This window comes from Anser brachyrhynchus, assembly GCF_964034855.1.
Source record: "Anser brachyrhynchus genome assembly, chromosome: Z".
NCBI classification, from domain to species: Eukaryota; Metazoa; Chordata; class Aves; order Anseriformes; family Anatidae; genus Anser; species Anser brachyrhynchus.
Genome location: NC_137697.1, coordinates 6,620,234 through 6,632,590, shown reverse-complemented (window position 1 = coordinate 6,632,590; position 12,357 = coordinate 6,620,234). Strand labels below are relative to the sequence as shown.

Below are 12,357 nucleotides of genomic sequence, written 5' to 3'. Positions count from 1 at the left end.
GGTTCCTGAAGGAAAGTAAAAGCTTGGAAAGGAAGAACCTGGAGGAGGCCCTGGGCATGCAGACATGTGCCAGGCAGTATGAACCAGTGTTTGTTTTGCCTTTGTAATCTTGCTTGCAAGCACTGCCGCTCTACCCTTATCAGCTGTATTTTTTAAACCATTTTTTTTGTCTGTTATTAAACAGTGTGCTTTTTAAGACTGGCTGATGGGCAGGATGCTTTCCATCATGCTAGCAAAAGGCGCAGGGGATATCGATCACCTAGAATGAGCTGTAGGCTTACTGGAGACGCAGCAAATGCTCCACACACCTCTGCAAGGGCTGATTTAGAGAGCCCTGGGCTGCCAGCATGGTGTGGATCAGTATTCTTTGGCAGGCTGTAACCAGCACTTCAGCAGGCAGCACCTGGCTGTCACTGTTGCCCATCACAGCCCAAGTTGTTGTTACAGTGCCAGCAGGGGAACCCATCCCCTGCCCCACCAGCTGAATTGTGCCAGGGCAAGAGAGCAGACAGAGCCCAGCAAGGTGACAGGAAAACCCAAGGCTCAAAGGGCACGTGGCTCAGTCCAGCATTGCTCCCGCCACCTTCCTCCTCTCCTGTTACCTGCTCCGGGACCCTCGGGGCCGCTCACCTTCTCGGAGACCTTGCGCGCGCTCTCTATCAGCTCCTTCTTGGTGTAGGCATCGCTGGGGCTGCACTGCAGGGCTCCAGCCTTGGTCACCAGGGCGGCGCAGCCATGACCCAGCTCCTGCACCCGGCGCTTGATGTGGGAGCCGATCTGGAGGAAAATACGTGTGTGAGACAGCCTGAAGGGACACCCTGCCCGGATCCTCTCTGACGATGCTCTCACCTCCTCGTTCTCGGCGGTGAGCGCGGCCGGCTTGGCCTCCTGTGCCAGCTGCCCGTACTCGTTGGTCAGCTGGTTGGCCAGTATGCCCAGTTCGTCCGGGTTGGTGGTGGACTTGGTGACCTGCCGGTGGGAGAAGAGCAGGGCTCAGACAGGCTCTGCGGTGGGACAGGGGAGCAAGGAGGGCAGCTGCCCTGCTGGGCGAGGCTGCAGCACCGCTGCTTCTGCACCCACCATCTCCTGCACAGTCACTGCGATAGCCTTGGCCGTCTTCACCATCGTGGTCTGGTAGTCCACAAAGGTCCCCTCTGGCTCGCCCATTGGCCCCTCGTCCAGCTGCAAGAGACCATCAGGAGAGTTTGGCCCTGCCCAGAAACCCCCCTCGGCTATGGCACGGCAGGAGACTCGTGCTGCCCTGCCTGGGGTTTTGCCCACTACGGCCCCGAGCGCTCCCTCCCCGGCCTGGACCCCAGAACTCCAGTGTAGAGAGATCTGAACATCTTCTGCATCTCTCCCTGCCTCTGACTTCTCCTTTCCCACAGCCCTCTCTGTGTTCCCCTCACCTGGTTGATGGCCTGGGTGATGGAGTCCACCATGCCCCCGACGACACCCGCAGCGCTGGCTGCCTCGTTCAGCGTGGTGGTCAGGTCCTCCACAGCCTCCTTCATCATCTGCACGGCCTCCTCCAGAGCCTCCTGCGTGTGGGCAGCTTGCTGCAAGGAGGAGACAAGAGTGAGGGAAGGAAGCTGCCCGCCCAGCGGGGACACCAGACACCAGCTCTGGGTTTTGGTGCCCAGCACACGTGTAGGACACGTGGCACGTGTCCAAGGCTCACCACGTGCACCTCCTGCTCACCTTGGGGTTCCCACCGGCCTCCTTGGCAGTGTACAACATCTGCAGGGCAGACTCAGCCAGCGTTTTGGTCTGGTCCAGGAGGTTCATCTGCTGCTGGTGGTTGGGTGTCTTGGAGGCAGCACCGATAGCTGCCAAGATGAGCGGCTCAAAGTACTGAGCCATCTGGGACACCTAGGGAAGAGCAGCGTCAGCGCCAGCAGCTCCTAGAGGCTGGTCGGAACCTCTCCTCCTGATGTGGGCTGCTCCACACGTCTGGTGCCTGAACACCCCCTCCCCATCCCTCCCCTCCCGTTACCTTGTGTCCCAGCTGCGAGGCCTCAGCCCGCGCGGCGCCGGCCACGGGCTCGATCAGGTTGTTGATCTCCTGCACGGCCGTGATCATCTGGTTGTGCAAAGCCTGTTGAGGAGGGAGCGCACGGCATGAGGCTGCGGCAAGGCTGGCCTCGCTGAGCTCTGCTGGGGAGGAGTTAGCCTGCCCCCGTTAAGCAGGGCTCCAAAGTGATGTTTGATCACTAAACAACAAGCTCTGGCTCTAAGGGCTGTGTGACCAGGAGCAGCACAGCCCTGCTCTGTCCCTCTGAGACAGACACAGCAGGGACACAAAGCCTGGAACAAGGCTGCTCTATCCAGCACTCGGCTGGGAGGATGCTAAAGACACAAGGAGGGCTCCCAAAGCCCTGTGTGAAAGCAGAGGAAGCCAGCAGAGGCTCCAGAAAAGGACGCTGCCCCCCTCTCACCTCCTGGGAGATGCCTTCTCGAGGGGCCAGCTGCTGGCTGATGGCCGCGAGGGAGGCCTGGTCCACCTCCCGTATGCACCTGTTCAGGACGTCGATGGCCTCGTCGCACTCCCGCTGCCCAGGAGCTTTGTCCCTGCGTGACAGATGGATCAGCACCGTGACAGGCCAGATGAGCCGAAACATCATCGTGGGGTGAGCCCAGCCAGGGGAAACCACCAGCAGGGGCTCCGACCAAGCGCACCAGACAGGCTGAGAGGGTCCCAGCCCGCCCTCACCTCATGTTGGTGATCAGCTTCTTGATGGAGTCCGAGACGGTGCGAGAGTGTCCGGCCAGCACCGACCACTGCGGCGGGTCCTTGGGGTTGACGGCCAGGGAGCGTGCGGTCTGGATGAGGCCGGCAGAGCTCTCCAGCATGGTCTTGGCGGACGAGACGATGGGCTCCATGGCTCTGCGTCCCTGTGCAGGGAGATGGAGGCCCAGTGACGTGGACGGAGAGGCAAGTCACCCCTTCTCCTCACCCAGGAGCAGCCCCTTGATGCCCAACGCTCACTGCTGCCTCCTCATCGCGACCTCCAGACGCCAGCCCTGCCCTGGGTCCCATTTCAAGCTCCTCCCCACCCTGCAGCAGCTCCCACCACAGCCAGGCCACCCCTCCCTGCCCCAGCGGCACCCCACCTCGGGGCTGATCTGGGCAGGAACGGTGGCAAACTCCGGGTTGGAGGCGAAGGCCGTCAGGTTGTCCACGGCCTCTATCAGAGGAGCCGTGGCCGCGCGGCACCGCTCCCGGTTCTCCTCGTTGAAGGCTCCATCCAGGGCCTGGCGTGCAGGAGAGAGCGAGCAGTTAGTTATCCAGCCCTGAGCACGCCCCACCTCCCACCTCTGCGGGGCTGCCTGTGCCACCCCAACGCACCTTGATGGTCTTCACCAGGTTGGCCGTGCTGTTGGCCACCTCCTTGGCCGACTGGACGAACTGCCGCTTGGCGACGGGGTTGGCGGTGCGGGAGGAGGCCAGGCGGCACGTGTTGCACAGGGCCGAGGTGTGCTTGGCCACGATGGTGGCTGCTGACAGCACCTGGGGGGGAGAGCAGAGTGAGGCAGGACCCGCAGCATCTCCCCGCCCTCCAGCACTCCCTTTTAGGCAGGAAAACGCCCACGGCGGTGCCCCACCTCACACTCACCTGCGACTGCGTGCAGGCAGGGTCCACCAGGTTCTGGCAGGCCATCTGGATGGCTTGGTTAGCTCTGGCAAACTGAGTGGGGTCTACCAGGCCCTGCTGTCCCGCCTGACTGTTGGGATCAGAAACTCCCACCAGGTAGGCAGCCTGCAAAGACGAGAGAGGCCGTGAGGGAATGCACCGGGGCAGGGGCAGGAGAGGGATCCCAGCACCAGGCACAATGGATGGGGCTGGGACCAAATGCGTCTCACCTGGGCTGCTGCCTCCGTGAGCCCGCAGAGAGCTTTGGAGGCGGCGCTGATGGACTCCCCGAACTCGGGCAGCTTGCTGTTCTTGGCGTTCTGGGAGATGCCGGCCATGGACTCGCCCAGCACCTGCGGGACACACAGCCACCAGCTGGAGACCACCTCCCGCCCGGTGCTGCAGCCTCAGAGCTCACCGTGCTCCGCCAGCCGGGCGTCTGTAACCCGGAGGAAGACGCTCACCTTGGAGTTCTCCATGACGCTGTCCAGGCAGTTGAAGTAGGACATGTCATTGACCGTCTGCGTGGGGTTCTCCAACAGCTCCTTCACCGTCTACAGGGACACGGGAGTCACGTCAAGGGGAAGGGTCTGTGCTCTCCACATCTCACATCTCCTTGCTCTCGCCGCTCCTTTTTGCTCTCTCCTGCCTCTTGTGGCACGGAGGAGCTGCTCCTCTCCCCACCCCAGACATCCCAGCACCCAGCCAAGCAGAATTCTCCAGTTCTCACCTCCAGCTCCCTCAGGGCATTGTCGCACTCCTTCTGTCCTGGCGCCTGCTGGGTGCACATGGTGATCAGCTGGTTAATGCTGTCCGTCACGGCCCTGCCGGGACACAGGAGAGACACGCCTGGATCAGTGCCAACGTCACCGCCCAGAGCCACCACTATTGCAAACACCTTAACCTGGCCGTGGGGCATGTCCTGGTGTAGGAAACGGGCAGAGGTTCTGGCTGGAGGACATTCCTACCTGCCCAAGGGCCTGTCTCTTCTGATAGACTGCGACAGGGCAGCCAGGTCAGGATGACATTAGATAAACGGTCTCAGGACAGCCCCATAGGAAGCTGAGCCCCATGGAGGCAAACACCAGGACTCCTGAAGCTGCTGGCCCAGCACAAACTTTGGCACTTGCCCACCTCCCTCCACGCAGCCCGAGCAGTTCCTCCTACCGTGCAGCCGCTGCCAGCTGATTCTTGAGGTTGGGGGATGCAGGGTCGGCGGAAAGCGCCTTTGCTGCCAGCAGCAGCTTGCTGGAGGACATGGAGATGCTCTTCAAGTTCGACACCACCTGCGCCTGGTCTTCCTTGTTCTGCAAGGAGCCAAAGCAAGTCACCTACAGCAGGCTCCCGAGCTCCATGCCCACCCCCTGGGTTTCTGCAATGCTTTCCAGGCTGCGCCAGCTCCCTTCACTCAGCTCATCCGCTGGCCATCAGCAGCAAGTGTTTGGTGACAACACTCACTGCACGCAAGCCACTTCCTCCCCTGTTCTTGCTATTTAGCCCACCTCCAGGCTCCATCTCGACGGTGTTAGCCACAGCTGCTCACAGCAGTCCCCGAACCACTGCTCGTGGCTGCATGCCTTCCCCAGCGCTCAGCAGCCTCCCACCATAGCCAGGACTGCCAGAAGTGTGTTCGCTCTCACCGGGGACAGGCTGGCCATCTCCACTCCCGCCTGCAGGAACTCGTTGAAGTCCTGTCCAAATTTGCCCGAGGACTTGGCCAGGTCCTGTGGGGTGCCCCGCGATGCCTGCACCAGCTCGTTGGCAGACTGGTTGAGTCCCGCCGCTGCCCGGTTCAGCTGGCTCTGCGCCTCCTGGAAGGTCTTGTTGCTGGGAGGGAACTGGAGGCAGGGAGGGGGTCAGGAGCAGCATGGTGAGCTGCTGGGCGAAGGCCCAGCACCCTCACACGCCTCGGGATGTGCCGGAGAGCATCCAGCACGGCCGGTGCCTGCTGCATCACCTCCCCGTCCCCCTCAGCCCCGTGCTGAGCTCACCGAATCCGACAGCAGCCTCTTGCTGGCCTCTCCCACCATGCGGATGGCAGCGTCCACGTCCCGCTGCCCGGGCAGGCAGTTCACGCAGCGGTTCAGCGCCTGCGACACCGCCTTGGCCACCTGCAGAGGACGAGAGCGGCGGCTGTCCCTCGACCACCCCCATCAACCTGCCCCCATCCCGCAGCCTCCCCCTGGCCCCGGTCCCACCTGCACCAGGCGCTGCTGGCTGTCGGGGTCTCCAGGCTTGGCCACCGCCTTCCTGGCCTCCTCGATGAGGTTGTTGGCCTTATCCATGACGTCGCTGGCGCACTCCAGCATGGCGCCCTGCGCCTGCGGGTCCGACGTGTTGGCCGCCACGCCGCGGGCGGCCTGGCTGAGCGAGCGCAGCGCCTGGGCCACCTCCCGGGCAGCGATGCCTGCCGGGGGGGAGAGCGGTCAGTCAGCGAGAGCACGGCCCCTCCACGGGGCACGGCCGGGGCATGACGGCTTGTACCTGTGTAGTTCTCGTTGCCCTGGGCCACCTCGCCCAGGAGGTGGGCGATGGCGGAGGTGACGGCCTTGGTGCTGTTCCCCAGGTCCTGGGCGCACTTCTCCATCTGCAGGGCGAGCAGGGGTTACACCTCGCCCGTACAGACCCCAAAACCCCGCGTCCAACACCCCGTGTGCCCTCTCACCGTCTCTCCGGGCAGAGGTTTGAGCTTTCCATCCCTGGCGGCCGCCTTGGCCTCCTGCAGGTCCCTCTCCAGGCTCTGCACCAGGCCCAGCGCCGAGTCGATCTCCAGGGGCCCGCAGGCCTCCTGCGCCTGCGGTGGGGAGAAAGACGAGCAGCTTTGCGGGAGCCCGGCCACCACGAGGGCTGTCCCTGCCTGCCCGCCCTCCTCCACCAGCCTCTCACCTTCTGTGCGGCCGTGCGGAGCTCGGCCAGGGCCGCGGCCAGGTTCTTGGCGCACTGGCTGAGCTGCATGGCGGAGGCCTGGTCGGTGATGGTGGGCACGGTGGCCTTGGCCGCGGCTACCATCTTCCCACCGGGCTGCCAAAAGAAGGAGGAGTGAGACGGGGTGGCACGCAGCAAGCCGTCTCCTCGCTGCCTGCGGCCGGCAGCAGGTTTGGGGGTACCTGCAGGAAGTTCTGGCTGGCGGCGATGAGAGCCAGCTGGGCGCTGGGGCTGTCCGGCTGCGACTGGCTTCCCCGCACGCCCTGCACCAGCATGGGGATCTGGTCGGCCACCACCTGGGACCGGAGGAGAGGAAAGTTACTGCGGGGGACACGGAGAGCGCGGGTCCCTCCGGTGGCTCCAGCCAAACCTGCCCTCCCTGCCGCCTGCGGCTCGGCCACCCGCAGATCTGACTGCTGGTGGCTGTGGAGAGGGACTCTGTCAGGGAGTGTAGCAACAGGACAAGGGGGAACGGCTTTAAAGTAAAAGAGGGTAGGTGTAGATTAAGATATAAGGAGGAAATTCTTCACTCAGAGGGTGGTGAGGCCCTGGCACAGGCTGCCCAGAGGAGCTGTGGCTGCCCCATCCCTGGCAGGGCTCAAGGCCAGGCTGGATGGGGCTTTGGGCAGCCTGGGCTGGTGGGAGGTGTTCCTGCCCATGGCAGGGGGGTGGAATTAGATGATCTTTAAGGTCCCTCCCAACCCAACCCATTCTGTGCTTCTATGATCCCAGGACCATTGATCAAACAATCAGAGAGAGTCAGACATGAACCTAGCCCCTCAAGAGCCTCCTTGCAGGCATCCCCCCAGAACCCAGTGCTCTACAACAACTCCCAGAGCCATCCCTAACCCATTTAAAGATGCCAAACCCTGCTAACATTTTGCTCAAGATGCTGCATGACTCAAGTCAAGTTTAAAAAAAGATCAAAAAACTCTCACGCTGTATTTGTCGAAATCATTGTTCTCAAAATAAGGCTGCTCGGCTCAAACACAGTAAAAGATGGGCGCGTAACTACAATTCTCACAACATCTTTTCCCACCATTTTGCTCAGAGACCCGCAGGCACCCAGACCTCCCCCGCGCCCCTTACCTTGCAGCTCTGCACCAGCTGCTGCTGCGCGGCGGGGTTCTTGTTGGAGGCGGCGGCGTGCTGCGCGGCGGCGATGGTCTGGGTGGCGGAGGCGGCCGCTTGCTTGGCTGCGTGCTGCAGGGGAAAGGCAGGGGTCAGCCATGGGGACAATGTGGCTTGGAGGCCCCCCACTGTGAATCGGGGTCCTGCTCCCCTCTAAGCTTCTCCTGCCGTGCCTCTGCCTGCCACAGCAGCGCCAGCACCTGTGGTGCTGGAGATCAAGTTCAGCACCGTAAGGCAACGTGGCGTGAACACGGAAAAGGGGGACGCTGCTCAGATATTGTGGTGGCAGCAGGGAGCAGTGAAGTCTCTAAAGGATTCAGCGTGAACATATAAACTGTACAAAAGGGATGTCATCTCTCCAGAAAGCATCGGAATCCAGGCTCCTGGCCAGGACCAGCTCGTACACCATCCCTCCTCCTGCTCTGCCTCCCCGGCCCGGTGCTCACCTCCAGCTTGTGCACCAGCTTCTTCTTGATGGCGTTCTGCGCCGCGGCGTTGGTGGCCATGCGGAGCCCCTCCGCCGCCTCCCGCAGCCGCTGCTGCTGCTCCTCGCTGTCCGGGTGGGCTGCGGCTCCCTGGGCAAAGCAGGAGAGCCATCACACCTTTACATCCCACACTTTATGGGGAGCAGCCCCTCTGCTCCAGCAGCTCTTCCCGTGCGCCACGAACCTTTGCAGCCTCGACCATCTTGGCGGTGGCGTCGGCCAGGATCTTGGCTGCGCTCAGCAGCTTGCGCGAGTTCTCCAGGTCCGTCTCTCCCTCTGCGTCGGCTTTGATGGCGTTGACGAGGTCGGAGGTGGCCTGGGCCAGAATACGAGCCTGCCGCACCATTTCCCCTGGGACAGAAAGGAAGTGTGGCTGTCAGCGAGTCCCGGGGGCTCCCTGATATCTCCCCGCTCCACCACACCAGCCTCCTGTCCTCGGTGCAAGCCCCAGGCACCAGGCCATGGCAAAGGCACAGCAAACAGGCAAGGAAGCACAGCCCCGGAGAGGCTGCTCCATCTACCCGTGCTCCCTCGAGCCCCCTACCCACTCTGCTCCTCCCCAGGTGCCACCAGCCGCTCGCTCTCACCCGCGTCGCCCATGGAGCTGAATATGTTCTCGGTGACGTTGAGGATGGTGTCGGTGGCCTGGTCGTAGCGCCCGATGGGCTGCCCGCCCGTGGCGTGCTGCTTGATGTGCTGCAGCAGGTCATTCAGGGCCTGGGTGACGGCGGTGGCTGCCACCCCCACCTGCTTCAGCAGCTGGTCGTCGCTGGTGGCCGCCTTGGAGGCCTCCACGCAGCCCTCTGCCGACTTGGCCACCAACTTGCCGGCCTCGATCAGCTGCTCCTGGCACACCGGGGAGCTGATGGTGGGAGCCACGACCTGCAGGGGAGGAGGAAGCTCTGCAGCTGCCACCGCGCAGCTCCTGCTCTCCAGGAGCTGTCCCCGACCACTGTCCCCGACCTCCAAAGAGGACAGGAATCAGGACGTGTGGTCCCAAACCCAGTGGGGTGAGCGTGGGTGCCGCTTACCTTGGTGCAGGCCACCAGCTGGGAGGTGGAGAGGGCGCACTGCGTGGCGGCCGCGATCACCTGCGTCTGCAGCGCCGAGTCCTCCGTTTTCTGAGCCACGTTCTTGGCTTTGAGCACCAGGGCGGCGGCGGCGCTGGCCACGGCCTTGGCCAGCTGCATGAGCATGTCCTGCGGGGATGGAGGGGGTCAGCGCTGGAGTCACCGCGGAGCCAGGCACGGCCGCCCGCACGGCTCTCTCGTGAAATATTCAGCAGGGAAACATGAGCTCAGGGGGCCTTTCCGCCACCACGGCCTCGCAACGAACTCCTGGAGCGGCTTGTGTGGCTGGCAACTCCTCGAGCACATCCCTACGGTGTGCCACAGCCGGCACCAGGGCACTGCCCTGGGTAAACACACCTCCAGGAGCAGCTCGGACAACCTCCAGCATCACCCGTGATGCTGCCACAGGAACAACCTGCGCCACACCCTCAGTGGTACCGCAGCGAGAACCACAATGCCAGGACGCCCTGCCAGCAGGCAGCTTCCCTCGCAGGACGCCCGACCCGGCAGCACGCTGCAGCCCTCAGGACTCGCCCTCACGCGCGTGCTGCTGGCACCCACCTGCAGCAGTGCCAGGCTGCAAGCCCCGGGGCACTGAGCGTGGGGCAAGGAGCTCGGACGAGGTGCTGTGCCCAGGGCACGGCTCCCCGGCTGCAGCACGGGCACCCTCCCGCTGCAGACGGCAGCTACGCCGCTGCCAAGCCCCAGCCCTCCTTCTGAGGGCGTGCTTGCAGAGCGTGAACGAGGCAAAACCACCACCAGGCTCTTGAGCAAGCCCTGAAGCTGCACCCTGCTACTACAGCAAAGCCTCTGGCCACCAAGCGGAAATATCACACCATCCCCTCGCCTCCTGCGAGCAAAGGCTGCTCCTGCTGCCGTCCATCACCCTTCCAGACAGGACAGCAGCCCGAGAGCACATGCACCGAGCTCGGGAGCCACCACTTCCCCAAAGCACCGCAGCTGCCCGAGGCAGAGAAGCAGCCCCCCCCGGCAGAGGAGCCCAGAGGAAGGAAGCAGATACACTTGGGTCTGGTGGCGGAGGGGCAGGCTGCCCTGCACGTCGCCCTCCGGTTCCTAAATCCGCCCCTTGGCCCCGCTGCCCTCCGCCGGCTGCGTGAGCTGGGACTGCCAGGTCTGCAGCAGGGGCCCTGCAGGAGGGAGCTGCCTTTCCTGGCTCTCTCTCCAGGGTTTTCTACTCATATCGTGGCCCCAGTGAACAGAAACCTCTCCTTTTGGGAGCCTGTTTTGGTCCACGCTAGGGCTGGCTCCCTCTCCCAGCACCGCCTGCTGCCTCCCTTGTGCTGGGAGCAGCAGTCATGGAAAAACAGTGTGGCTGGAGGTCAGCTCAGCAAAAAAAAACAACCACGAGGCTCCAGCCGCCTCGGTTCCCTGCTCTGGGCAGCCTCACAGACCCGGGCACAGCTCGCCCGGGCAGCGACCCGAGTGCATGGACTTCGGAGAGCTGATTACGAGAAAAGCAGATTTTCCACCAGAGCCCTTCTCCCAAGAGTTCAGCTGATCGTCCCCAGAGGAGCAGCCCTCACATCCGAGAGGGGCAGACACCACCAAGCCATGCCTACAGCTCCCTTTTACCGTCTTTGGGTCAGAGGCAGACAGGATCCAAGCGCGCCGGCTTTCTGGTATCTACATGAGAATCCACAAGACAAGAGGCGTTACGGGACCGCGGCTCCAAGGGCGGGGATGGGAATCGGCCTGTCCCCTCCCTGGGCAAAGTCACCGTGCACGGGCCAAGCTTCAGCACGGACCTCTCCTGCCGGCAGAAGGTCCCCGCGGGGCGCTCCTGTGCAAGGCAGAAGGTTTTTTCGAGCACGCGTCCCTGTGCGCAGCCAGGCCCACCCACCTGGAACCGAGGGTCGGTGTCGCTCTCCCCGATCTGCTGCAGCAGCTCCCCGCTGGTCTGGCCCACGAGGCCGGCAGCCTGCAGGAGGTTCTGGCGGGGCTGCAAGGGAGGAGGAAAAAAAAATAAAAATAAAAACAACCGTGGGTTTTGAGCAAGCCCCAAACCGAGCTGTTCCCCCGGCTCCCACCCCCCGTAGCCCCACGTCCCTCCGCCCCCTCGCACCTCGGCGCTGGCAGGCTGCGCCGTTTTCAGCAAGTCGGAGACGGCGCTGGCCAGGTTCTTGGCCGCCTGCAGGAGCTGCCGCCCGTTCCCTCCCTCATCCTCCATCAGCGCGGCCAGCAGCTTCACGCCCTTGGACATCTCGGTCAGGTTAGAAGATATGGTGGTGACGGCACAGCCCACGGCTGTGTAGTCCGTGTCTGCCGGGTCCCCTGCGCGGGAAGGAGAGGAGATGTGGGGACAGAACATGTTCAGTGACGCCCCAAAAGCACCCCCTGCGCCTGGAATTGATGTGATTCTTCCTGCGAGCACTTGGAGAAGCCCCCTGGCTCCCAAGTCCAAAAAATGGTCACGTTGTTTGGGAAGGGCGACACGGGAAAGGAGAGCTGGACCACACTGCGGCCGTGACCGTGGTTTAGGGGAGGACGGGTCAGCCACAGCAGGGGAAGGATGGGGAGCAGCCCGTGCACCCACAGGGATGTTGTGGGGTCAAAAGGCAGGGAGTGCTACTGATTCTCCAGGCACATCGGAAGAGGTCTGGGCTCTGTTAGCTCTGGTTGAGCCTGGCTGCCTCCCTCCAGTCTCCAAGGGAGGGCAGGAACATTGATCTTCATCCAAAAGCTGGAGAAGGGAGACCAAGCCTTCTCCAGAGGTGGAGAATCGCTGTTGTCCAAGCCCTCCACCTACCTGCGGTGAGGTTGACCACCGAGGCTGTGCCGGCAGTGATAGCATCCACCTGGGAGTGGATCTCATGCTTGGACTCATCCATCTTGTTCTTGCGCCACGCTTTGGAAGCCTGAAATGGGGAGAACGGGGTCAGGAGGTGGAGGTGGTGGTGGGGAGCCCCGGTGGGGTGCAAGAACGAGGAGACAGGGAGAAGGGAAGGAAGCGCAGTTACCACCCAAAACTCAGCTCACCCTAAAGCTGCAAGCCTGTAAGAGCAACCCCCCCAAGCATCCTCTCCACTCCTGTGCCTGGAGCTGGACACAACCCCACCTCTGCAGGGAGCAGACCATCCCGGGAGCTGCTGA

The 12,357-nt window shown here is 63.1% G+C and overlaps 1 protein-coding gene across 4 annotated transcripts in view; it reads right to left on the bottom strand.

Moving 5' to 3' along the window:
* The window catches only part of TLN1 (talin 1), a 31,816-nt gene that overhangs the window by 8,792 nt on the left and 10,667 nt on the right, over nt 1-12,357 (bottom strand). For 3 of the 4 annotated variants that reach the window (XM_080572715.1, XM_080572717.1, XM_080572716.1), the window contains 31 exons: nt 12,014-12,122; nt 11,330-11,538; nt 11,108-11,206; nt 10,840-10,890; nt 9,208-9,375; nt 8,764-9,058; nt 8,361-8,527; nt 8,138-8,266; nt 7,650-7,763; nt 6,743-6,856; nt 6,522-6,656; nt 6,301-6,429; nt 6,120-6,222; nt 5,834-6,042; nt 5,627-5,746; nt 5,276-5,473; nt 4,803-4,942; nt 4,366-4,459; nt 4,100-4,189; nt 3,866-3,988; nt 3,618-3,761; nt 3,350-3,511; nt 3,115-3,255; nt 2,714-2,895; nt 2,439-2,571; nt 1,997-2,098; nt 1,702-1,872; nt 1,410-1,559; nt 1,081-1,182; nt 850-969; nt 631-777 (listed from right to left, as the gene is read on the bottom strand). In XM_080572715.1, coding sequence (XP_080428841.1) covers nt 631-777; nt 850-969; nt 1,081-1,182; nt 1,410-1,559; nt 1,702-1,872; nt 1,997-2,098; nt 2,439-2,571; nt 2,714-2,895; nt 3,115-3,255; nt 3,350-3,511; nt 3,618-3,761; nt 3,866-3,988; nt 4,100-4,189; nt 4,366-4,459; nt 4,803-4,942; nt 5,276-5,473; nt 5,627-5,746; nt 5,834-6,042; nt 6,120-6,222; nt 6,301-6,429; nt 6,522-6,656; nt 6,743-6,856; nt 7,650-7,763; nt 8,138-8,266; nt 8,361-8,527; nt 8,764-9,058; nt 9,208-9,375; nt 10,840-10,890; nt 11,108-11,206; nt 11,330-11,538; nt 12,014-12,122 — 4,350 coding nt within the window. The remainder of the gene's footprint in view (nt 1-630; nt 778-849; nt 970-1,080; nt 1,183-1,409; nt 1,560-1,701; nt 1,873-1,996; nt 2,099-2,438; nt 2,572-2,713; nt 2,896-3,114; nt 3,256-3,349; nt 3,512-3,617; nt 3,762-3,865; nt 3,989-4,099; nt 4,190-4,365; nt 4,460-4,802; nt 4,943-5,275; nt 5,474-5,626; nt 5,747-5,833; nt 6,043-6,119; nt 6,223-6,300; nt 6,430-6,521; nt 6,657-6,742; nt 6,857-7,649; nt 7,764-8,137; nt 8,267-8,360; nt 8,528-8,763; nt 9,059-9,207; nt 9,376-10,839; nt 10,891-11,107; nt 11,207-11,329; nt 11,539-12,013; nt 12,123-12,357) is intronic. The other variant, XM_080572718.1, reaches the window with a different exon arrangement.